The following is a 26,395-nucleotide window of genomic DNA, read 5'->3' as shown; positions in this document are numbered from 1 at the left end:
GCATTATATCTAAAGCGTACATCGATAAGAGGACCGAGAGGGCGGCCCCTGTATATTCCTTAAAAGCGCTACAGAATGCCGTCGGTGTTGTCGACAGTAGCGGTTAAAAAATAAAAAAATTAATATACAAATGGATACACATTAATCGAGCTCCCATAGGAACTTTCGGAAAATAATGAGATATATTACAGAAAACACAACTGCATTTACAATTATAAAAAAATATTGCTTCCCATCTTCCTGCACATTGCAAGTTGGATTCCTTTTTCGGGTGCAAACTTTGCAACGTGTTCCAGGCTCATGTTCTGGACAGACTGGGGCGAGGTTCCAAAGATTGAGCGGGCCAGCATGGACGGAAACAACGATACACGGAAAATCATTGTGAAAGAAGACATCTTTTGGCCAAACGGGCTGGCTGTGGACTACGATGAACGAAGGTGATTTTCCTGCAGTATATACCTCGGAACATTAAGTGATCCGTTGAATTCCAGAATATACTGGGCAGACGCAAAGCTACGCTTCATCTCGTCCATCAAATACGATGGCAGCGATCGCAAGGTGGTCATCCAGGGCTCTCTGCCTCACCCATTTGCATTGACAGTGTCTGGCGATTACCTCTACTGGACGGATTGGCAGGTGAAGGCCATTCAGTCCTGCCCAAAAAAGCACGGACACAAGCGCGTGATTCTTTCGGGCGACCTGGACCCGATGGACATTCATGCTTATGGCCATCAGCCTAAAGGTATGCCACTTAATAATATATAAGCAGTTTACAAAGTTAGCTTTGGTGTTACAGCAGGATCTTCACCGTGTGAGTACAATAACGGAGGTTGTTCCCACTTGTGCCTGATGTCCTCGGAAAAGCCGTTCTACACGTGCGCATGCCCTACGGGAGTGCGTCTGCTAAAGGACGGCCGCACGTGCGCTGATGGTGCCCAAGAGGTTCTCTTGTTGGCTCGAAGGGCAGATATTCGACGCATTTCTTTAGATACGGAGGACTACACGGACATAATCTTGCCTCTGAGGGATGTGAAGCATGCAATTGCTGTAGACTACGATCCTGTTGAAGGGATGGTCTACTGGACTGACGACGAAGTGTTTGCCATTCAGAGGGCCTTTTTAAATGGATCCAGTAAGTCCCAAGGTGGTACGTTAATTGGAAAACTGATTACAAATAATCCCCCTCTTTGGATACAGACCAAGAAGTGGTGGTCGCATCGGACGTACAGAATTCGGATGGGATAGCAGTGGACTGGATAGCACGTAACCTGTACTGGACTGATACTGGAACAGACCGCATCGAAGTCTCCCGTCTCAACGGAAGCTCCCGCAAAGTACTCATATCTGACGATCTTGGAGAGCCCAGAGCTATCGTGGTCGATCCTCCAGCCGGGTAAGGCAACATGAGAATCTTTCCTCCAAAAATTCCCTACACTTGAAGAACAATTTGTTGTACATAGAACCCCGTTAAAGTGTACCTGGCGGAGGATTGTTGAGAACACTATTCGAGATGCAATTCACAAAGCCTGCGCAGTCTTACCCCTTTGTTTCATGCAGAAATCTGGCGCTTTGGCATAGTGCTTCTCAGTCTGTGAAGGCCACGGAATTCTCCTGTGACCTCGCTTTTAGAAACGAGAAATGCTCAGCTGCACAAAAGGGATAGTGTGATCACTAGCTATGTGCTTGACATTATGAGTCAATCTCTCCATCCCGTAACGCAACCAAAATGGTGGGCAGTACGGATTAACTGACAAGTACAGGAAAAACCACTAGAAACTGTAGAAGTGTTTTTTTTTTTCACGCTAGATTATTTTTCGCGTTTTTCACGCATTTCTCCAAAATCGCGAATTTAAGTTCCCGTGAATAACTCTGGCCATATGAGGGCGAAAATCGTGTGGCGCTCGAAGCTATACCGTGACTACCTTGACCCTTTCTACTCCATGCAGCGTATGTAGTTTATGCAAGCTGCAGAAGATTGTTTTATCCCATCAGGCAAGACGCAAGGAAATGAAAATTGATCACACTTTTGTTACTCCTACAAACACTGTGCATATACAGGGTGTTTCACGAAAATCCCCCGGCTGAATAATTCGTGAACAGGTGGCGCTATCGAAGAAATTTCTTTTCGGTTAAGATCCTTGAGACATCGGCCATGACTGGGTAGTGAGTGGCTCATTTGCATAAGCTCACTAATTAGATAAGCATCTTAACTTTTAACTTTCACTTTGCACGCTTATGGAACCTCTGTTTCACGGATCGGGACCTTTAGCGAAAAATATTGCAAGAAAAAACCGCATCGACACTTAGTGATTTTTTCGAGTAATTAATCGGTTTCGGTTTACATATTTCTTGCGCGGAGCAGCGCACAAATGCGCTCTTTGGGTCAGCTATCCGGTTGTCAATTTGTGTTCATCCGCCTGGTTGACACATGGGATTGACGGAAGATTAGGAACAGCCGCTTTGATATTACTTCTCAAAGCGACTGGTAAACAGCACAGCCGGTTCTGCCGTTCTGTAGGTGAGATAGCGTGCTGTTATCATGGATGATGACGAATGCGCCACGAGCGCTCTGAACTAGTGGGCACACTCTTAAAAATTAACTACAACACATAGCATGCTCCTAGCAAACCATCATCCCGAATGACAACGTTCTCGCCTGATTTGTTGAAGACGGGAGGCGGAGCCTTTCTTTTTGTCCTTATGTGCGGCATCATCAGTACAAAAAAAAACGAAAAAGCAGAAAGAAAGAAAGGCATACGCCACCCGTACTTATCAAATCCAAGAAGAGAAACATTGTCATCCGGGATGATGGTTGTGTAGGATAGCGCTATGTGATGAAGTTCATTTTATGATTGTAGAGAAGGAGAGGGAACGCCAATGCATCTCCTGCGGTTTTGCGTCCATTCCTTATCTTCTGTCACCCCCGCGTGCCAACCAGGCGGATGAACACGAAATTGACAACCGGATAGCTGATCCAAAGAGCGCATTGGTGCACTGCTCCGCGCAAGAAATATGTAAACCGATTAATTACTAAAAAAAATCACTATGTGTCAATGCCGTTTTTTTCTTGCAATATTTTTGCAATCCTTGCGCATTTTGATCCTGGCAAGCCGCTGTACCTTAGCTGTGACGCATCTCCTTATAGTATAGGGGCTGTCATATCTCAAAAAGAAGCTGATGGCAGAGAGCGTCCTATTGCTTTTGCCTCCCGAAGTTTGTCTGAGGCAGAGCAACGATACAGTCAGCTTGATAAGGAGGCGCTAGCCTTGGTGTTCGGTACAGAACGTTTTCACCAGTACCTGTGGGGAATGTTCTTTAGAGCGTATACTGATCATAAGCCACTTTTGAGTTTGTTGGGTGCCAACAAGCCGATACCAGTTCAAGTATATCCTCAGCTCGTGAGGTGGGCACTCAAACTTTCTACGTATCAGTACGAACTTTTGTATAAACCTGGAAAGGATCTTCTTCATGCTGACGCATTGAGTAGACTGCCACTTCCTGCTTGTCAGATACAGTCAACTGTTCCAGCTGAAGTCTTCATGCTTGAGCAAGCCTATTCAGACCTTCTGACGCCAACCATTGTAGCTCGAGCTACAAAGAATGATCCTGTGCTTAGTTAAGTCTTCCTTGCTCTCTCAAGAGGTGAAGTTATTTCACGGGGACCTGAGGAGTATCCCTGCAGTGCAAGAAGTGCTGAGTTGAGTCTTCATGAAGGTTGTGAGCTTTGGGGAGCAAGACTAGCTATTCCTAAAGCATTGCAGTCCAGAGTACTCAAGATGCTGCATGCCGGACATCCAGGCATTGAGAAGAACAAGAAGATTGCCAGGAGCCATGTTTGGTGGCCAGGGATCGATAATGACATCATGAGTAACGTCAAGACTTGTTCTATTTGTCAATCTCTGCAAAGGACACCAAGACCTGCTCAGCAGACGCCATGGCTGTTCCCTCAAAGGCCTTGGTCTAGGCTCCATGTCGATTTTGGTGGACCGTTTTTGGGTCATACGTTTTTAGTCATTGATGCATACTCAAAGTGGGTCGAGGTGTTTCCCGTCAAATCTACATTTGCAGAAGACACCATTGATGTCTTACGGTTGGTTTTTGCACAGCACAGACTCCCGGATTTGATTGTGTCTGACAATGGACCTGCGTTTGCTAGTGCACAGTATTGAGACTTTTTAACACGCACCGGGATTCGTAGAATGTTAGTACCCCCTTATCACCCAGCATCAATGGTGCTGCTGAGCGTGTAGTGCAAACTGTCAAAAACAAATTGAAGGAAAGTGCACCAGGGTGTTTCAAGACTCAAATCGCCAGGTTTCTGTTTCAATATAGAACAACTCCACATGAAGTTACAGGTAGGGCACCGTGTGAGTTGCTCACTGGTAGAATGTTTAAGACGCCATTGGATGTGCTGCGGCCAAGTCTTCATTCTTCAGTACACTTCAAGCAACTACAGCAGAAGCTGCACGCCGATGAGGGTTGTCGTCGTGGTCCACCTTTTGGAGCTAGTGACGGCGTGTTTGCCAGGGATTTCCGTTGGGGAGCGACATGGGTTCCTGCTCGTGTTGTCGGAACCTTGAGCAATTCTTCAGCGGCTGTCACTGTTGAAGATGGCTCCACGTGGCATCGACACAATGACCATCTAAGGCCGAGGGTTCCTGCTATGGGAGAGGCTGGACCACAACGAGTTGAGCCTCAGTCAGCTGTTGTATCACAGAGCCTTGCCGGTCTCTCTCAAGCACCTGTCAACGAGGGAACCACAGCAGCGGATGTGGGTCAGTCTTTCGCCCAGCAGTCAGATCGCCTCGCAGGAGGTAACGGTACCGTGGACAGTACGGTTGAGAGCAAAACCCCACTGCGGTGTAGCAAAAGAACTGTAAAGCCTGTGCAGAGGTACTCTCCGCAGTGATGTACGTCTGATGCATTGTTTGCTGATGCTTAGTATGGATGTGTTTCGCTAATATATTGTAACTGTTGTTTGTATCCATTTTTTTCCGATTAGGTATTGTCTGAGGGGGGAGGACTGTTATGTTCTTGATGGTGTTACTTACATTCAGCGCTGCATTGTGGTTGATGTGTACAGGAAGTTCTTTTTGTAACAACGCTGTAGAGCTTTTTAGCGGTAGGCTTGCTTTGTGCTTTATTTGCTTTAGGGGAACAGAAAAAGATATACGGGATATCTACCGAAGCCGCTTCAGTAAATCTGTAAGAATGGTCTTGCAAATTACAACCTTCAGGCGACCTACGTGATTTATTATTTTGAGATATGATTTTTTTATTTTTTGTTTTATTTATTATTTTGAGACATTATTTTATTTTATTATTTTGAGACGTTTGAAGTACGTCATCAACGATGTTGTTCGTTTCTCTCCTAAAAAGTAGTGCATGAAGTATCGCGTTACTTTTTACGAGTAACGGTAGCGGTATTCCGCTACTTTTAGGAACATGTAACGATATCAGGATTTCGTTACTTTTTGCTCAGGTAGCGCGTATCGGTATTGCACTACCTTTTTCGGGTAGTGGGTACAACACTGCAGTTGGGACATATATCTTTTTACTGTGTCATATGAGCATACTACATTCAGGAGTTGTCACACAAAATATTTCATGTGAGGAGTGTGAATCTACCGAGGAAATTGCTTCGCAAGAGAGGGCGCAGCGGTGACAATGACGACCTTGCCCAGCGGCTCCTCGCGTTTCGTGATGTCAGGCGGCAGAGTGTTTCTCCTTGGCCACCGAGAATCATCTGCTGGCGGGAGTGACCGGTCGAGACGCAGCAGGGCATCGGTACAAAAAGAAAAATGAGGGCGCTCGCCTCAGCATTGGCGAGGCACATGATGTTGCAGACTGGCAGCCGAGGGGAGCAAGTTTTCTGACTCGCAAGATTGACTGAGACTCGCAGCTCTCTTGCACTCTAGGATTACGTGATACACTCACAGTTTTTGTGTGAACGTGTGTCCCAGGGCTTGTATTCCCAATTTCTAGTTCTCCCAACATATTTGTTCTCGAATCTTTCCATGCTCTTTTAAGGAGGTTTTACTGTAGTGCAGAAGTTACTGCATAACAGTCTTCTCAGCTTCAGCTGTCCCCTCTCAATCACGCCATGCTTCTGAAATGAATTCAAGGTTATCGACTGCTGAATAGCATTCTTAAGCAGCATCATTAACCTTTTATGAACCCCAGTGCCCTTTCGCCGGTTTTGTCAACTGACCCTAAGAGATATGGGAGAAAGGCACAGCACAGTCTGGAAGAGGCTAGAATTTGTCCCGAGTGGCTTGGGACTAACATCTCCAATTTTTTTTCGGTTAAGATCCTTGAGACATCGGCCATGACTGGGTAGTGAGTGGCTCATTTGCATAAGCTCACTAATTAGATAAGCATCTTAACTTTTAACTTTCAGATCAACTATTGATTTTAACTAAATCAATCAATCAGGCTAGAATTTGTACGTCACCCACCTGAAAAGGAACTCTGTAGGAAAATATTTCCATGTACAACGCGCACCGTTACATAACGCGCAGGACCTCTTCAGAGCACTTTTTTACTGTATAATGCACGCATTATACACCGGGAAATACGGTAAAAATAATATCGTCAATAGTAAAACGTTAATCTAAAGCTCTTTGGTGATACTGTATTCTGTACAAGGAGCTAAGATCGTTGCATGATTAAATCGCTTTACAGAATACCTTAGATGAGGTAACGAAATGGTGCAAAAAATGGCAGATAGTCATCAACAAGCAAAAGTGTGTTAAAATTACCTTCACTCAAAAAAAGAAAAATGTACTCGTAACCAACTACACAGTTAGTGACACCCGTCCTGTACAGGTGAATCCTTTTGAGTATTTAGGTTTGTTGTTTAGTGAAGATCTTAGGTGGAACCATCAGATTAATAACGTGCTACAACGAAAGCAAACACTAGGCTGTACTACTTACGAAGAACGGTGAAAGATGCTAACAGTGATACAAAGATGTAAATTTTTAGTTCGTTCCATATCAGATTACGGTTCTGTAATATGGTATCCAGCAGCCCATACAAAAATTAATGACTTGGAGCAGATACCAAGAGAGGCAATTTGTTTTGTTTTTAATTAATTTTCACGATATGACTCACCATCGCAACTATTGGATGTGGCAGGGGATCACGCATTGTCTCATAGGGTAAGGGTTTGGCGTTTAAAAACACTACGGTCAATTTTGAATCGTAAAACATGTATCAATGCTTCGTTGTATATCAACGTGGTGCATAGAGGAAGCTCTCGCAACAAACATATGAATCATATCGATCTGCTTCCAATCTAACCATCTAAACTGTTCATTTTTTCCAACTTTGATTACTGATTGGAATTTGTTACCATAAGAAGCTGCTGTATATGAATCATTGTCCTCTCTCACCACTTTTATTTCATTTATATGTGAAGTTTTGCCTGCTCTTTTTATTGTTTATTGCCCCCTTCTTCTGTGGCCAGAAAAGGAGACTAGTGGAAATTTTGGCTGCTCTCTTCCTGAGGCTTTTCCTTCCATCTGTGCAAACTTGATTGTAATTTCTGTTGTTTTGTTCTCACTTACTATACTTGCTGCTGCATTTCTATGGCCCAGTTTCACCAATGCTGGTTAACACTTGAACCGAGATTAACGTTCCCTTAACTTGAATTTAATGCTCAACTCTGCTTCACGAAAGGGAGTTATTGCCACCGAAATATTCACCAAGTCGCCAACTAACGTTTGCAAAAAAGAATTGAGTGTTAACTTCAAGTATTAGCAACCCTTGATCTCGGTTCAAAGTTAACCAGCGTTTGTGAAACCAGGCGTATAAGAGGCAGAGAAAAACTGGAGTTAGGCAGTTAACCCGAGGTTATGGTAATTTTAAAGTCACAAATTTTTTCCTTCCCCTTGCTCTTCACTTGGAAAAAAGAATGAAGGTGAGCAAGGCTTGCGACTAATATTATGTCTTTTTTTCTCTCTCGCTTAGAATTACTCATGTGGAGACAAAAATTGTTTTCTAACATATTCAGATGTATACAAAGGTCCTAAAAAAATGCACATGACTCATTGCGTGACACTTATTTAAAGGGCTACTTGTATAGCATTGCCTAAACTTATTTTCCAGTTTTCCAGCAGTTGTGTAAAGTGTAGATTGTCACTAGTTTTCTTCTTCCAAACAGTCGTTTCATTTTCCCCTTGCTTTTCCAAGGGGTGTACCACGTTCCTAGTTTTTTTCAGAAGCAGCTAGTGCTTCTGTCTTGCTCCTGCCTAAAGTCTTGCTTCTGCAGTAAAATGCAAACTGTGTAGGTAATTTTTGAAGTATGTAAGTGATGTATTTACATCCAAATAGGCACTCAGGCTGACATAGGCATTGATATGCAGAATAAAGCTGATACTGCAAAGTGTCTCGAAACTGTACTTCAGCTGAACTAACCAAGAACATTTTTGAAATTATCCAAGTCTCCACTAGCCTAGGCCAGAGGTACTCTAAATAAATATTAGAATGAACAAATTAGAGGGTACATTTTAGGGCCCTGTATTTTCGGGTATCATGTTATTTGAAAATTGGGGGTAAAAATCTGGTGTTATTTCAGGGGTGTTAAAACTGTAAAATCGGGCAACATCGGGTGGAAAATAAAAAGAAAGATTGTGTTTTCCATGAACATGAGGCGGCATCCTCTAGTGCCGGTATTGGTGGCTGAATTTGCCAAGCTACCCTAAGTGTAAACACCGGGCCCTAGAAATATATTTGGATGAATACTCTCGTAGATGGATGTACTGGACCGACTGGGGACGATCGCCAAAAATTGAAAGGGCAGCTCTGGACGGGAGCATGAGAAGGGCACTTGTGACAACTGGCCTCCTTTGGCCCAATGGCCTGGCCTTGGACGTGAACCAGGGTTGCCTCTACTGGGCCGATGCTCAGATGGATCGAGTGGAAACCATTCGGCTCGATGGAACAGAAAGACGCATCCTCATTTCCGAAAGGCTGCCCCACATCTTCGGGTTCACACTCCTGGGTAAGCTCACCCTCCTGGGTACACCACCGTTTGCTTGATGCGTGCTTCTCGCAGGTGACTACATGTATTGGACCGACTGGCAGGGTCGCCTAATAGAGCGTGCCCACAAATTGACGGGCAAGGACCGCCAAGTTATTCTGGACCAGCTTCCGGACCTCATGGGACTCAAGGCGGTCAGCGTTAACAAGGCCCAGGGTAAGTGGTAGTCCCGGTACCACCAGACCTTGACCTCTCCTGACGGCAGGTACTAACCCATGTGCGGAGCACAACGGTGGTTGCAGCCACCTGTGTCTCAATCGTCCCAAGAACAACTACACTTGTGCCTGTCCTACGGGTCTGGAACTCAAGGAAGACCTGCACACGTGCACGGCAACAGAAGCGTTCCTGCTCTATGCCCAGCGAGAGGACATCCGACGTATCTCCTTGCAGTCGCAGCACACGGACCACATCCCCATTTCTGGAGTACGTGAGGCCGGTGCTCTGGATTATGATGTAACAGATGGGCGGATCTATTGGACTGACACTGGACTTAAGGTACCTACAGTTCTAGGGGATTTTCCATAGTGTGTCCAGAGGAATCAACAGCTGGAAAGGTTTTGTTGTGCCTAGAGTCACTAAATAGGGTTTGCTTCAGAGTATCGACACTGAGGTTCAAGGGAGAGCAGAGCGCCATCTTGTTTCCGCACCACATCCATACCATCCCCTGTTGAGTATCAAAGACGGCTAACATAATGCTCCCTGTGGGATAAAGAAGCATGTACAATTGTTGCGCGATAATCCATGTATTGTCCACCAGAGCGACCCGAGGATGTCAAGGTGAGCTCAAGGCTGTCAACCTTGATGAGCTGCTTGCAAGAGAAAGGAACATTTCACCCGCGCACGACAGGTGGCATCGTGCGCTAAAATGCGCAGGTGTAGTGTGGCGCATGCTTGCTCTTGGAACTCAGTGTCGATACTCTGAAGTGTCGCTTATTTAGTGAACCGAGTTGTGCCAAATTGAGGTTGCTTGAATGTGTAACGACCTTATTTGTATGCAGCGAATCAGTCGAGCTTTCCTCAATGGAAGTGCAACTGAAGCCCTGGTGGAATTTGGGCTGGAATATCCCGAAGGAATGGCTGTCGACTGGGTGGGACGAAATTTATATTGGGCCGACATGGGTCTCAAGAGGCTGGAAGTGTCACGGCTAGATGGCACATCGCGACGGGTCCTACTCTGGAAGGGATTGGATGACCCTCGCTCGCTCGCCATTGATCCGAGCCACAGGTGATTAATTTTTGTGTGACATAATTAATTTGTGATGTTATATGTCCTGTGGTTATGATTGGATACAGATGGATGTACTGGAGTGACTGGGGCAAGGTGGCTCGCGTTGAAAGAGCAGCGCTGGACGGAAGCAGGCGTTCGCTCCTCATTACGAGCATTGGTCGCGCTAACAGCCTCACCATAGACTACATGGACAGGCGTCTCTATTGGGCCGACATTGATGCTGCCATCATAGAGTCGAGTGACATGAATGGAGAGGGACGCCAGGTGGTGCTGTCGTCCGAACAGTTGAAGCCTTTTGGGTTGACCCAGTACGAGGAGTACATCTACTGGACTGACTTAGGCACACGTAGCATTGAGCGAGCGCTCAAGACGACCGGCCACAACCGCACCCGCCTCCTGGGACAGCTCAAGTACACAAATGACATCCTAGTTTTCCATTCCTCGCGTCAGTCAGGTGAGGGCGTCGTGAAAGAAAAACGGGAACTTGATTTGTGATTGCTAGCTTTTATATCCCAGGTTGGAACCAGTGTGCTGTCAACAATGGTGGTTGTTCTCACCTTTGCTTGGGTGTGCCAGATTCTAGGGGTCAACAGTGTGCCTGTCCCACACATCATCCCTTGGCCAGTAATAACAAAACGTGCCAATGTAAGCACATTTTAAAATTTACATTTGTTGGCATAGCAAGGGACCTCTCCAACCTGCTCTGTGCCCGCAGAGGCATTCATATAACTCTTACTTAACACGTACCTTACTGCAAAGGACACTTCGTGGTGCACGAATCCATAGTTATTGTATTCTTCTCAGTATAGATGGTACAACCATACAATAACTGATTTTACATTTTATCTCGGGTAAACGCACTATACATCACATGCGTCACGTATACGCAAAATAAGTGCGAAGCAAGAAACTTTAGATTAGTGCAGCAAATCTGATTCGGCCACAGTGCGATAATGTCAATGTCCAATGAATGGCAGCAAATGAAATTTTAGAAGTCGTAGTTTTGACTGCTTCAGGACGAGGGTGCAAGTTGGTAGCGTCAATAGCAATGCCAAGAACTGCCAACGTGCGTGGGATTTGGGGAGAAAATCGAGAAAATGAGTAATTTTGATGAGGGCGTAAATACATATATGTAGTGCATAGGGCAGTGACTGTACAGGCAACTAGGAATAAGTGTTCTGTGGATGAATTCGGGTGGTCATTTCATGGCAACTTCTTTTGCCAGATCCCGAGCAGTGATGTTCGCTTGGTCAAAGCGCAGCTATGTCGCATGTTCGCGTGGCGCTTTCCGAGCGCCAGGAATTTGGCACCTAGCACCTCTTTCACCCGGCCTCGATACAACCGGGGAGCGGGATGCCCAACTATATCTGCACTGCGAGGGTGGCGAGGGCCCGCACTGGCACAAGCTCACATGGCTTAGCAGACGACGAAACTCGAAGACGAGCGACAGTGATTTCCCTAGCATGATCCAAGCGACTAAAACCGCTAGATTCCTAGCACTGATGTTCGTGTGGCAACGGTCACATAATCCACTGCAGGCAATTTCCGAGCGCTAGGCCGTGTTGCCACGAAATGACCACCCGAATTTGCCATACAGTAGAATCTCGATGATACGAATCTCACGGGGTCGCGGAAAAAATTCGTATCATCCGAAATTCGTATCAAACGAATTAAACCAAAATAAAAATTGAGGCAAGAAAATAGACAGTGACTGTTCATTTTCCGTTACTGTCAATGAAAGAGGTCGGTTGTAACGCTTTTGTGTCTCCGTTTTTGGCCACTGCTGCCCAAATACGCGAGATGATTCAAAAGACGTACCACGTGCTTTTCACCCACGAGTCGCGCGACAGTGGTCTAAGGCGAGCTTCTCCTAAAGCAAGCAGGCGTTAGGTGAAGCCGACTTGCGGAATGGTGACGCGTAATGTTGCCACAAGTTGTCCTGATATATTCCCTCCACGTGTTCTGGGGTTCTGGTCGCTGTTTTCCGCCAGAGCGATGTCACGCAGCTTCGCGGGTTATTGTTGTGAGGGGGGTAAAAAGGTCAAAACAGAGATAAGGTGATAAGGTTCCGGGCCGTTCAATCTCTTTGATCTTATCTCCACCACCACCACCACCAAAAGGAAAGTCATTGCTTGCATTGCGTTACATGATGTAAGGGAGTTCGTGGTGAGGATCGCCCTCCCTTTTCGAAAGACGCGGCAGCATGACTCGCGCGCTCTCACGTCACGGGGGAATGACCTCTGTCGCATCCTCGGCTCATTCGTATCATCCGTAAAGGCAAGATAACGCGTTCGTATCATCCGAACTCTAATACATGGGAAGAATAGGCATTCCGGCCGGGACCGGAAAAGAATTCGTATCATCCCGAAATTCGTATCATCCGTGATCGTATCATCGAGATTCTACTGTATTTTTCATTGACCAAACGAATCTTGTTTTGCCTCCTCAGTACCACAGAGCTTTCTACTGTTCAGCCAAAAGACTGTAGTGAACCGCATAGAGCTCGGAACAGACGATTCACCAGACATCGTGCTTCCTATTCATGGCTTGAAAAACGTCAAGGCGCTCGAGTACGACCCGGTCCATAGCTACCTGTACTGGATTGACGGGAAGTCGCATTCTGTTAAGCGTTGTCGTGACAACGGTACTCACGTAAGTGCAAAAAATACTATCTGTTTCTGTCACATTCTTTGGTTCTCAGTTCTTGTTCCATTCTGCCACTCTCGAGAGTGCTTGGAATTCCATTTTAGAGTTGCTCAGCTGTACCAGGTTCATTACATCGTGGAAAAAGCAATTATCTTTCTACATGTCCCACTGGTAGTGGCTCGATGAGTTTTGGCATTGGTCATTTTCTACGCCGTTGTTCTATTATGCCCCATTTGTTGTAAAAATTGGAATGCAAATAATTGTAATTTATTTGGCTTAACTCAGGACCAAGTGTCGCAATCCTGTTCATCGTGTGTCTGTCTAAATATACGAGACATTTTCCTAACGCTTGTTCCAACAGTGCTCTGTGGTGGTTGCCAACCCAAACAACGCCCTACATCCAACTGATCTGGCCCTAGACGCATTTGGAATGCAACTCTTCTGGACCTGCGCCCAAAGCAACACCATTAATGTAACCCGCTTGGACAATGGCCGCCCTGTAGGGGTTGTACTAGGTGGCAAAGATGAGCGACCCCGACACCTTGCCGTGCACCCTTTCCACGGGTAAGACTTGACACACAAACAGTGCCCCTCCTTAACTGGTTTCATTACAGCCTCTTGTTTTGGACAAATCTGTTGAATCCAGCACGCATCGAGCGTGCCTTTTTGGATGGCAAGAGCCGTCGGACATTGGTGTCCAAAGACCTTCGTGTGCCAGGGTCCCTGATTGTGGACATTGAGGATGACATCTTGTTCTGGTCAGACCTGGAGCTGGCAAGGGTGGAATCGATCAAGATCACAGGTGATGGAAGGTATGTACACAAGTTGGAGGCCACTGAACATGCGTCTTTGTTGACCTCAGCCACCGCCACCTTGATACAGAAGGCCTGCTTATTGCCTCCTCTCCCTCCTTCGCTACGCGGACGCATACAGTCAGAGTTCGCCTGCTACAGCGATTCGTCGCTCTGCGAATTCAAGAATACGCAAATGATTGCAGTTAACTTCGCAAATTTGAACCAATAGACTAAAAGTGAAATATGCTTTCTAGAAAATCAGTCTTGAGAAAAATGTGGGGCCATTTTGCTGTGTATTTTGTTTTTCCATTTAGTACGCGCGGACGTATTCATTACTCGCAGACGACAGTGGCTGTCAGTGCGGTTGACGGTGGCTTGTCTCCATGGCTACGACCGCTGAAAGCACGTTCGCGATTGGCTACGGCAGTTGAAAACATGATTCTCATTGGCTGAATCTGAGTTGTTACATCACGGCGACGAATAAGCAGGCTTTCTCTATTGATGTGGTGTTGCCTCAGCTCTAAAATGACACTGTTCCAAGGACCACCATGTGAGGTGCTGCACCTTTTGAGATCCAAAGCTCCTCATCCAGTGCCGTAGTCATGGTCATTCTCACTATGGGTCCATTAGAACGCATCTTGTCCCGGGTAATTTGTCTTTGAGCACTGCACGGGCCTAATTTTCAGGCCTGCCCGTACCCGACTGTTTCGATGCTCAGGCCCAGTCCCAGTCCCAGCCCGCCTCTCTCTGTGCTCTCGACGCACGGAGGCGTAATTAGCTTTACTAAAGAGCACAGCGCAGCGAGGAAAAGGACACAGCTAATTGGTACAGCGTGATGACGTTCGAACGCTCCGGAGCGGCTGTGTTTCTCTGCCTGCAAGCCGCTTTGTGCTTGGTGCTTGCTTGCTTGGGTGGTGACCGCCTTGATCAGCGTCTCGCTCTGCTTCACGGAGAGAGCGGTGTCATGTGCAGACATAGTACGTGGCTGCTCCTCTCAGGCTTTGGTGAAGCGAAGGACGCTCCTTCTGTTGCCCAAATCGCCCAACTCCTTTCATCTTGTCAGCAAACATTTCAGTGCGCTCGACGCACCAATCGTCCCCAAATGTGTGTGAGTGCACGTGTGAAATCCAGACCCATTACACGAAATAAGCATGATCACATATAAAAAAGTGATAGTTCTCAGATGTGGATGCCATGATATCCCATACCCAATGTTGAACAAAAGTGACATGAAAATTCAGCTGTCCAGTCTCGTGTAATATGTTCGCGTACATCCCCAACCATGGCCGGCGTTGTCAAGCCCGTACCCGGCCCGGTGGCTGAAGCCCGAGCCCGGCCCAGGCCCGCATAAAAAAACGCAAAGCCCGACCCGGGCCGGGCTCAGGCTTTCGGGTAAGCCTGGGCCCGTGCAGTGCTCTAATTCGTCTATGCATGTTTGGGTGGCTACACGCAACTGTCAGCCTACTCACATCTTCGAAGGCACTGGACTTTGCAATGAGGTTTTGCGCCTGTACAAAATCAGTCGAGCACATGCAACTTCGAGTCGAGCTATGCGCCTCACCTCATCAAAACGTATCCCGGAAGCACAGACGCCATTGTAGCATGCAGCAAATTTGGATGGAGAAAAAATGGAGAAAACTTGAGGGTGAGAGAATGATGTGGAGAGGGAGCAACCTCCTCTACTTCTCGTGAGCCCCTTCCAAGTCACATGCCTTGCAGCGCGTGCATCTAATCCAGTGGTTTATCCAGTATCCCAAGCATGGAGGGGTGTTGGAAAAAATTAGGGGGGGGGGTCATTATTATAGTTACGTAGTTACAGCTTAACATATCATTACCGACATGTGACTAAAGCTGAAATTGCAAGGGCACCCCCTGTAGGGGGTACACAGGTAAATAAGCTAGGGGGTGTCACTGAACATTTGGGGGGTGTAGGGGGAGTCTGGATAAGTCATTGATCTAATCCCCATCAGTTATGCGTGGATAAACGCACTGCGTTCTCACTTCAATCCTCATGGAGGCTAAGGCCCTCGAAAGTGCCACGATTTGTTTTCAATAAAAAAATAGAATCTTGCTGCTTAATTTTTATACATTGTACCAGCCACCGTGGAAATTCTGATCGCAATACGTGAACAAATGCTTTCACGATCTTTATATCAATATCTTGCTTACATGCACTTGGATGAGTGAGCTCACAAGAAGCAGCAATTTCATCGCAAAAAATTTCATCGAGTTATCGTTACATCCAAGATTGTAGTAAACGGGCTTGACTGTATTTCAATACAAATTGACATGACAAATCTGACATTCATATTCAAAATTTTGATAGTTTGAAATATTATATTAGAGATCTTTGGAAAATTTTACCAGCTTAGTAGCTGTTGCAGAACGACATGCAGTGACTTCACAGAAATATTCCCAAAGCTGGGATTCATCGTAAGAAAATCGAGGGATTAGCCCGACTTACTCAACAGTGTTTAATCAGATGGAATGTAATTGTTCCGAGGCTAGAATATACAAAGGGACAAGCAGAACACAAGCCTCTTTCATCTGTTTTGCACTGCTTAATCAGATGTTTTGTCACCCATAGAGGAGACTTCATTCATAGAGCCTGAAATTTTAGGGTTTTACCTGTTTCTTCCCCGAATTTGCACCCTGAATTGAAGGTTGCCTCATTAGGGGGAAACCAGATTTTTACCCGACAAATTGCCCTCACTGAAACGTCTGTAGGAATGCACACTAGCTTGTTTGGCAACAAACACAAGTACATTACCGTTTGTACCAAACCCCAGAACACCTCGTTTGAGTAATAGAGCCCGATTTCTCCCAAATTTAGCATATTGGAAGTTTTTCCACCCAAGTTCGCATGAATTTAGAGCACATGTTGATTTCCTCGATTTTTACCCCCCGAATTGGCAACAAAATATTTCCCGAAAACTTCAGGCTCTAATCATTCATTGTAGCTTAGTTGTACCAGTAACTGATTGACATGAGTGCTCTCGGATGCAGCACTTGTACGAGTGCACATAAAAGCATAGATTGAGAAGTTACCCGTCTAAAAGAACTCGTTACAAGTTCAGTTACCGTGTGCAAAATGTAACTAAGTTAATAACGAAGTTCTTCAGCCTGAAATGTAACTCGCAGTTGCTGAGTTACTTAAAAAAAAGAACGAGTTACTTCCAAGTTACTTCGGCCACAAAACAGCATTACGCAGGTGCAGCGCGCGTGAGCAGTTGAGTTAGACCTTGAGTTGCCTGCGGAGGAGTGCAACACGCTTAGATCGTTTTCGTTTATATCCAACAATAGACCTCTCCCTGTTTGTAAACAAATGACATCATAGTGTTCGACAGCGCCAAAATTTGGTAGAATTGAACTACGCTCGAAGCTAGAGGTGAACAAGGTCGCGCCCGAAAGCCGCGGTCTTCAGGGGATTACGATGTGATCCCTTAAAGGGACGCGACCCTCGGTCCTACTTTTCTTTCAGTGGGAGGTAGCGAACAAGTGCCCGTTTGTGGAACCCTTCTCCTTCCGATTTGTTTCGGTTTCAGTCTGTCTACCAATGTCATGATGACGTTTCTCTGGTAGAGGTCTATTCGAACGCTTTGCATCTTACTCCCTGTGGGCGCACAATGGTTCAGCTTCATTTCAATGGCAGCGGTTCTTACTTCCTCAATAAAATACTGTCATTGATTAAATATCACGTTTTATGGCAAAAAATGCCATGAAGAAACCAGAGAGAAAGCAAGAAATTATGTGGACGTGAGTGAAAAGCGAGTTCAAAGTAACTTGGAACTGAACTTAACTTACTTTGGCAAAGTTACCTGTAAAAGGAACGAGTTCCTCTGAAAGTTACCACGCCGCAAAAGTACCAAGTTAAGTTACAAGTTACCAAAAAAAGGAACTTACTTGCAGTAACGAGTTACTTGTAACGAGTTACCTCGAACTCTGCATAAAAGCCAGTAGGTGGGAGACCGTTGTGGGAACTGTCGGACACTGTTTTGACTACAAAAGCACGGGTGGAGTCATGGTACATCTGGAATGAGCTTAACACGCACAGTTACCCACTTCCCCCCCGAGTTGGCACTGATGATGATGGGTGATGAAACGTCCGATGAAATCTTGTATTTTATATTGAGTTAAGTCGGTGTAACCTCACGATTTTCTTAGAATGCATCGCTACACTCACTGTATACTGCACAGTCCTAGCAAGAAGCGTCTGGATAGGCCCACACATACAAACCTCTCGTCATTGACCGTAGCCTGAGCTTTCCGCGATATTTCGCAGGATGTCCCTCAGAATGGTCTTTTTATTACAGAACTATGTAAGAGTATAACACTTTACATGAGGCGAGTTGGTAAGTGTCCTTGCTGTGGGATTTCAAGGGACTGGATAAGACTATCCTGTGGGAAGTGAGTAGTGAACATGTATCGGCTACAGAAAGCGCAGTGCATAATACATGGCTGACACCATCTATTGTGCCAAACGCGTATATCGTGCACACTATTACGTTGGACAAATACCAAAACCGTGTCTCCTGCGTAATGTGCTGAGGAGGGTTCTGCTCGTTCCTATAGTGTGTCGGATGAGAATGAGCTCTGCAGAAACTGAAGATAAAAACTGCAGGTATTTCCTTAGCACAGTGAATGAGCGCTTCCCAGTGTCTGCATGTGACGCTGACTACGTCCTGCCAGAAAAAGTTAGCAAGGAGATGAACGAGCAGATCTCAAGTTCCAGCATTGATGTAATCCGTCATGACCCACGTTTCTACAATGGGTCGGCCACCCTTGGGTAGCGGCTCCGGATCAAGTTCCTACCAGATGGTAGCTAAGAGTAGTGATGTCAGAGCTGTTGTCTGCATAGAAATCTATGTCCGTCTGCTTTTGCTGGTGCAGAATTCCAGTGCGGGTTTTGCGATCTGATGTTTTCATCAGAGCAGCATGCGTAGAACCATACCTACAGCACACATCAGCTCGTTGCATTTGAGGGTCGAAAGCTGCTTCTATGCATTTTAGAGTTGGCTGCGGACCAGAACAGCGCTACCATTTCTCGGAGTGCGCTACGTACCTCTAATACATGGTGTGAATGCTTTACGAACTCGCACAGATGACCCCATACCGAAGTGAGTGCTGTCACAGCAAACCGAAGCAGCGACCAGCCGTTTTGATGTCCCGGGGCCCAGATATCACTGTCATCTGCCGTAGAGGATCGTGCTTGCGCTCGTTCCGCAACCAACTTGAGGATCACCTATCCTCTTGGTCACTTTGCACAACCCTGTCACGTGACCAACTCCTAGTAGAGATTTAGTTTTGGAACTCATTGGCAGTCTCTCTCGAGCGAGTATCACTTCCCGGAGGATGAGGAGCACATAAATTTTGCCCTTGGTAGTTTCTATGGCTTATCTGTTGCGAGGTAACACTATTACGATCCTTTATCACGTGAAATGGTATACAAAATTCGGTTGGTTATTCAAAGGGAAATGTACACATTTCCCTTTCAATAACCAATCGAATTTTGTATTCGGAACTTTCAATATTCCCACCTAGTTTTTACCCACCAGTTTATATCATTGTTGCATATACTAAAACCGAAAAAAAAAAAAGATATACTCTTTTTATTTTCTTCCAAATATTGCCACATTTTATAAGTCGTAAAAACAAAACCCAACTTTTAAACACAAGGTTCTGAGTAATCCTTTGTTTTCAATTAACAGGAAAATGCTGATGTCCAATATTCAGGCAAATGCCCTAACGGTGTTGGGCCCGTACCTCTATATCATGGATCGTGCAGAGCAATCCATTTTACGCACAGACAAATTGACTGCAGAGACTACGTGGACAGTGCAGTCCCGCAGATCTCACCTGAGTGACATCATCGCCATCAAGAGGCCATCTGCACTGCATCTGGAAACACACCCGTGCACTTCCCTGCCGTGTTCACACATATGTTTACCTGCTCCCAGGAACAGGTCTCATTGCGCTTGCCCCATGGGACTCGTCCTGCACTCTTCCAACCGTAAGAGCTGCGTACCGGCACCTGCCTGTGGGCCAGACCAGTTTGCCTGCAGCAGTGGGAAAAGGGCGTGCATCCCTATTGCGTGGCACTGCGATGGAGGCTTCGAATGCGACGACTTTTCTGACGAAGATGGTTGTAGGACGTGTTCAGTAGGAGAGTTCAGATGCAGCGACGGAACGTGCATTCCGCGAGAGCAAGTGTGCGATGGGCAGCCACACTGTGTGGATCGCAGCGACGAGCAGTGCTGTCTGGCGCACAAGTTTCAGTGTCATACGGGCCGGGAGTGCATATCGGAAGAACGCGTTTGTGATGGGAGGGCGGACTGTCCGGATGATTCTGACGAAGCCCTGTGCGACCAGCTCAGGACACCCATCGCTATCACGGAGACAAGCACAGTGACCCAGTATTCTGTGGGAATATGCGTCGCCGTCTTCACCCTATTATCGATAGCGTGTGGCGTGCACTGGTGCCGCCGCAAGACGACGACAGTAGAGAATTCTGGTCAGCAGTCAGCGTACCGTATGCTGCCTTATCCCAAGCCTATAGTACAAACACACAACGTATCATCCTGCGGAAGAACTTCGTCCAGTGCGTCCAGCGGTGCCGCATATCCGCGCGAAACGTTAAATCCACCACCGAGCCCAGCCACCGTTCGGTCATATGGCTACATCCCGACACCGTGCAGTACGGACGTGTGCGACGACAGCGAACCATTCCGCACCAGGTTTCACTGTGACGACTCTCTCTACGATTCCGACCCGTACCCTCCTCCACCGACTCCGCGGAGCCGTGGATGTGTGTCGGACATGAGCTGCCCCCCGTCTCCAGTGACCGAACGAAGCTTCTGTCACCCACCACCCCCGTCGCCCGTGCCAGAGTCTGACTACTAGAAGGGATTCTACGCACCATATAAGGTTGTTGAAAAGTGACTGTGGGCGTACAGAGAGACCTGTGGTTAGAGCACCGGTGAAAAATGTCAGGTTGATTCATAAGTGTAAGACCAGTACCTAAGCCGCACTTGTCCTTGCTGTAGACTGCTACTTCGTACATTGGTTGAGTGTCGGTTCATTCTGATCAAAAGGACTGCAATCGAAACGACTTGCAATGAGTGCTACAGAGATTTTTTCTGTTGAGCTGCAATATTGTCTTCCTATAATGGTGCCAAATAGAATTACCTTGTGCACATATGTGCTTCGTGCCTTATGACATACTCAGGGGTTATACGACTCTTTTGTAATTTATTGTATCAACATGTATATACGTAAGCAATGTTTGTTGCTTGCAAGTTATCTCCTCTGCAAATGTTTTGTACAAACTGCTGCACAATCAGACCCCCGCAGTGATGGAAGTGCTGCGCCATCTTGCGCCGTAGTGGGGATATTTTTGCTGTATTTGTGCCAAAGTGTGGAGTAGGCGACTACTTCGCAGTTCACGTTCGTCAAGAGAAAACAAAACCTTAAGTAAACAAGGTGCACCAACGCTTGACTAAATTTAAACATGAGGGAGCTGTCGTAGTGACTCACTAGCCTTCGCCCTGCCAAGCAGTCTCAGGACTGTCACTTTGACGCTCCAACGATTGTGCCGTTCATTTTGTGTTTTCCCGAAGCTTTGGGGGTTACGTTGCCAACGTCAAGTATACGCCAACTAGTTTGCATTTGCGTCTTCATTCATCACAATCCTCCACACACATGGAGGTGATCTCCACACTCGTCTCTTCCCTCCCTCTGCTTCGAGGGACCCTTCCAGTAGCTTTGGCAATGCATTGGGCATGCGCTCTCTGCTAAAACTAGTGAAAGGGTCCCTGGAAGCATAGGGATCCCTCATGGCTGAATGAGAACTTTCGATTCCTAAGGGTAGCTTGGCGTGTCTAAAGATATCGTTTAGGCCTGTTGTTGACAGTCATTGTAACTTTCTACCGTTGAGGATCGCTAGGCTCTTGGACAATGAAATTCGTTGCGTTTATGTACACTCAGTTCACGTCTGCTCTGCACAGGCTCGTCGGAAGTGACTACACCAGGTAATTGGCTCGCGGCTCCCCGATCTCTTGCCCACGACACAATGAAACTGAAGTTATCGTGGAAAGCACTCATTCCACATCATGAATTAGTAACCATACATACCCTTCGATGGCAGATCGCGAAGCTGCGCCAAAACGCTTCGAGGCGCTTCCATCACTGCCCTGGTGATAGCAAAAGGCTTATGTTGAAAGGGGTTCAATAAAAGAAACACCATTTTGCAGCTACAATGAAATTTGCGCTGCTTAATGGCAAAGCCTAAATTCCTCACAGTTTTGTATTTATTGCCCACCTACAAAATGTTTGCAGCTACCCAAGTATGTTGCATACTCATTACGATGCATTTATTTTGATATTCAAGTGCTCTCCCATGTATAAATGCAGTTCCTGACGCTTGTACATAATAAAAATGTGTATACTGTACTTTATTGAGTAAATTTCTGCAAAATATGCGCAGAGAGATTCTTGTAACACTCAATGTTACTCTGAAGTTGCGCATAAAAGAAACCACCTTCCACGGTGGCTTAAAAATGGACGGAATATTGCCCAAATGGAATGTTGCATTTTAGATATAAACTAACCACCACCTGCTTCTGGGTTATGATGCGATAATGGGGACTTATATACAGTGATTGATGAGAGTCGTCTCAGTCAGCCAATCATATGAAGTCGCAACTGAGTCAGGACAAGTACAAGCGGAAGGATCCACATGGACGTCACCACTGAAGCTCCGTTGCACCAGTAGTAGAATTCGCAGAAGCAGTAGTCAACCGATGAGTAATAGTCCCTGTAAAGGAAGCCGATAAAGTGGGTAATTGTGGAGTTTCTTGGTAAATTTGAGGTAGTACTTCTAAAGGCACAAGAACATACGACTTTCTTCACAAATAAAGATCTTTGTATTGCATTTCGAAGATTGTACATCACGCGCAAGCTGAACTTCCTCACCCTCGATTGCCCTGCTGAATGTTGTAACCCGGGAATGGTAATGCGGAAACAGTATGTCACGGTGGTGACATTAACCAGTTTCCTCCATTACTAGAAACAAAAATGATGGTAGTAATGGCTAAAACCCTAATGCGGTGCCACGGGTGTTGTTCTAGGACACTTCCCTGCAATACCACATGAGAGCATGGGATCGTCGGGATGCAGCCCTTGTTCACGTACGTAACAGAAGCACATGCAAAGAGCACAAGGACTTGTTCTTTCACCACATCAAGCCGGTATTGTTTGCTACTGATTGCATCCGCCCCCTGCGCGGCAACCTTGGCCAGAGCGCTCTACAAGATTAAGACATGTTTCATCCAAATTTGTTGAATCCTGGGAGATGTACAAATCTTACTTGCGTGGCATGTATCTAAAGCATCATTTTGGCGAATGGGGTTGTTGACAGAGCTTACTAAGGAGTTGTCTACTCGCAGAAACGTAGCAGCTCTTCCGTTGCCGGAAACAAAATAAAAAGGCGGGCATCCGAAGCCGAAAACAGAAATGTTTCAGCAACGAAAATACAGCCATTACCCTTCCGTGATCACAACCAGGCTTGGTCGACAACAGTTTGTTCCTGGTGTACTTTGCGAGTGGGCGAAAAATTAAATTTAACCACCTACATCTTTTTTTTTCTTTTCACAAAATCATTATTTAGGCCCCTTGAGGGTAAAATAAAACTGCGCTTCCCTTCCACCTTTCAATACCTCCCAGGCTTTAAAAAAAAATAAACGATAGTCACTCCATGTTGTTGCTTTTGAATAGTGGCAATTCCTGTTTACCAGTGGCATGGGCAGACCCCCAAGGTATGGGAGGATCCATATGATATCCCCCCCCCCCCTTCCCCTGAACTGATCCTGTGAGCACCAACACACACATATCTGTGCATACAGCGAGAAGAGAGATGAAAATCTAGAATATATGAACGCTAAAAATGCGATTACATGCGGGCTGTCACGACCGATGATGTTGCGTCACGAGATTGGAAGTACTGTCGACCCACGTTTATCCGGACTTCGTTTATCCGGATCCTGCGCTATCCGGACAAAAAAGCATGGGGACGAATTTCTCCCCATGTATTTCGCCCTCGTTTATCCGGACTTCAGCTTCCGGACTCGGACGAGAATTCCAGTGAACAGAAATGACTAATACCCAACAATCGGCTTCAGTTATCCGGCCATTGTCGAGGAACGACACTTGGCCCACACCTAGTCAAGGGAGGTCCAGAACCCTGGTCATAGCCTCCCTTTTACTGACACAAAGACGGTGTTGCTAGGAAGAATTTTCTCCCTTTCCGACTCTGCACGTTACACAAAAGTAATCCACTGAGCAGTCTGTTCAATTCAGACTGAGAAGGTCCGCAACGAGGACCCCTGCGCTGCAATCATAGATGATGATAGGGCGCAAGCAGCAACCATCGAGGCACCCTAGATGACGACATCGTCAGTGTGGTCACTTCCTATAGTGTTCAAGAAGAATCTGATGATGAAAGCTTGGATGCACCAGCTGTGACGCTAGAAAATGCGTGGGCGGCACTGAGAAAAGCGCTATTATTTTTTCGTGCAACAGAACAATATTTCGCAAGTCAATGCCATTAGCAAAAGTTTGCAAGAACTGGATGCGTGTATTAGAATGCAACTGATGACAAAAGATAGTTTTCTGTGTAATGGTCAATAAAGACGTCCTTCTAGGATCACTCTGGATTTTCGTGTTTCACTTATCCGGTTCCCCCGCTATCCGGACATTTTCACAGGAAACGAGGCCATCCGGATAAACGCGGGTCGACTGTAGTTTGAAAAGCTCATACATTCAAAAAACTATTCAGGAATGCTGCTTAGATAGACTCCAGGAACGCGACCAGCCCCCATATACCGTAATTTCATATACCGCATTTCACATGCCACAGCACCCGTTTTTAGAAACGTTTTGAAAATTTTGTGGCAGATAAGCCGCGCTCGCACATAAGCCGCGGGCAATACGACACAACTGATTTGTGCAACAAAGGAGACCATACAGAAGGCCATAAACACTGTGGTCCATACTCTAGGGTCGGCAGCCAGTTCCAGTTTTTTTTTACCAAGATCGGATTGTACCCTCGGATCGGATTGACAGGTCAGTGGCATTCCAGAATACATGAATCACTGTCACCACTTTCGCTAAAGCTGCTTGGGGGAATGCACCAGGAAGGTCAATCTACTCGAACGTCAATCTATCCGTGAGAAAAAAAAAAGAAAAAAGAACTGAGCATAAGCCGTGAAACTACGGTATCTATATAATTTTTTTTCTCCTTGGATTTGTGTGGGTCGGCCACTGCTTTTCACATATAACTGGTTCGTGAGGACTCCAAGCAATTGCCATGAATACTGTTCGGCAACAAGTAGTGCCGGTAGAACTGAAATTGCGCTGCGTTTCCAACTGCACATTACTACGACAGGTGGAAGAGGTTGTACAAACCTTTTGAGCTCAAGCTCTTTAATGCTGTTGTCAACATAGACGGCCAACTTGGGTGCCTCTGCTGCCGGACGACATCCTTCGTAAGTGTCGGCGGGAATGTCGTGTCTGTATGACACCAAGTTGGAGAGACAATCTCTTGTGTACAGGACTTGCTCTGCACACAGGTTTTCACACGTGAATGCCAGCAAATGTTAGGAACATGGTATCTAACCTCCTTTCCTTTCAATGATCTTGACACACTTATCGTCTGGCTGTGGACATGTGATGGCATGGTGTATCAACCAGTTGACCTCTTCGTTGCATCCTGGTTGATTGCTGATGCAGGAATAGCACCACATCTCGGCAGAAACTGCGTTTATCAAAATGTATTTAAAAAAAAAATGTTCCCTTCTCCTATTGCGATGCAATGATGAGCAGCTACGAGCAATGTCTTCTGCCCCTCCTCAAAGAAGCTATCGTGGCACAACACTTCCCTTAAATAGATGGCTTTCATCGTGAGGCCTCTGGAACTGTGCTACAGTATGTCACCAGCCGAAAGTATGGCTATGGTGGGAGGCACGCAATACCGTGTTTTGCTGGCGCGTGCCAATGGAGGGCGTGGTATTACCATAACGTCATAAATCCTGGATGAACAGGAGCAGCAATAGGCAAGCGGTAACGTGAAAGTGTGTTCGTGAAAGTGAAAAGTAACTCTTAGTGTCTCTTAGTGAAAAGTGTCCACTTAGTTACTTGTGTTGTCTCTCTATATTTTCTGCTCAGGCTCTAGGAAATGTTGCCCGCTTCACGTCATAAACCCGTATTTCTCCTTACCTAAAGTATGTACTATAATACGGAAACTCGTACGGAATTTCGTAATATTTGTGCTGGGTACGCACTCGTGTCGTTAAGCAGTGTCAACTTTAGTATCGCAAAACTCGTTGCAGGATGGTGGACATAATGGATACTTACCCATTCCTGTAAGTCCTAGGAGCAACAAGAGGACCTCAAGCGCTTCCATTTCCGTTTATACAAGTTGACTATCTTATCAAGAACATGTCTGAACAACAACACAAGCGCAATCAAAACGATAAGGTGCAATCATGAAATCAACAGGTACTTTGTCAGTTGTACCGGTTGCATACATAGGTAGTAGTAGTTAACTTGTCTACCGCAACGGCAACGGCGCCCGTAGCCCGTACGTCGACTCCCCCAGTCCCCCAGTGGACTCCCCCCTTTCATGCGAC

General features: G+C 46.1%; 2 protein-coding genes across 3 annotated transcripts in view; one reads left to right on the top strand and one right to left on the bottom strand.

Annotated features, from left to right (window-relative positions):
• The window catches only part of LOC135394194 (low-density lipoprotein receptor-related protein 6-like), a 29,019-nt gene extending 6,859 nt beyond the window's left edge, over window positions 1-22,160 (top strand). Inside the window, exons 4-17 of one of the 2 annotated variants that reach the window (XM_064624797.1) lie at window positions 297-437; window positions 492-742; window positions 800-1,132; window positions 1,198-1,393; window positions 8,755-9,005; window positions 9,060-9,200; window positions 9,250-9,539; window positions 10,043-10,269; window positions 10,338-10,726; window positions 10,789-10,917; window positions 12,722-12,924; window positions 13,280-13,482; window positions 13,533-13,730; window positions 19,421-22,160. In XM_064624797.1, coding sequence (XP_064480867.1) covers window positions 297-437; window positions 492-742; window positions 800-1,132; window positions 1,198-1,393; window positions 8,755-9,005; window positions 9,060-9,200; window positions 9,250-9,539; window positions 10,043-10,269; window positions 10,338-10,726; window positions 10,789-10,917; window positions 12,722-12,924; window positions 13,280-13,482; window positions 13,533-13,730; window positions 19,421-20,612 — 4,144 coding nt within the window. In that variant the 3' untranslated portion in view covers window positions 20,613-22,160. Of the gene's footprint in view, window positions 1-296; window positions 438-491; window positions 743-796; window positions 1,133-1,197; window positions 1,394-8,754; window positions 9,006-9,059; window positions 9,201-9,249; window positions 9,540-10,042; window positions 10,270-10,337; window positions 10,727-10,788; window positions 10,918-12,721; window positions 12,925-13,279; window positions 13,483-13,532; window positions 13,731-19,420 lie in introns of both variants that reach the window. The other variant, XM_064624796.1, reaches the window with a different exon arrangement.
• Window positions 22,144-26,351, bottom strand: LOC135394196 (UPAR/Ly6 domain-containing protein crim-like). The gene is made up of 4 exons (XM_064624799.1): window positions 26,121-26,351; window positions 25,384-25,521; window positions 25,173-25,326; window positions 22,144-22,524 (listed from the first exon to the last, which is right to left on the bottom strand). The coding sequence occupies exons 1-4, from the start codon at window positions 26,167-26,169 to the stop codon at window positions 22,389-22,391; spliced, it is 477 nt and encodes a 158-aa protein (XP_064480869.1). The 5' UTR covers window positions 26,170-26,351; the 3' UTR covers window positions 22,144-22,388.
• Between the last annotated feature and the right edge of the window lie 44 nt (window positions 26,352-26,395).

This window comes from Ornithodoros turicata, chromosome 5 (genome assembly GCF_037126465.1).
Source record: "Ornithodoros turicata isolate Travis chromosome 5, ASM3712646v1, whole genome shotgun sequence".
NCBI classification, from domain to species: domain Eukaryota; kingdom Metazoa; phylum Arthropoda; class Arachnida; order Ixodida; family Argasidae; genus Ornithodoros; species Ornithodoros turicata.
This window is presented reverse-complemented; position numbering and strand designations above follow the sequence as displayed.

Bases quoted from the DNA above. Each gene is read 5' to 3' on its own strand.
- LOC135394196 (XM_064624799.1), bottom strand. From the start codon at position 26,169: ATGGAAGCGCTTGAGGTCCTCTTGTTGCTCCTAGGACTTACAGGAATG. The intron at 25,522-26,120 runs GTAAGTATCCAT...TGATAAACGCAG, and splicing joins CCTAGGACTTACAGGAATGG to TTTCTGCCGAGATGTGGTGC. The intron at 25,327-25,383 runs GTTAGATACCAT...ACCTGTGTGCAG, and splicing joins GATCATTGAAAGGAAAGGAG to AGCAAGTCCTGTACACAAGA.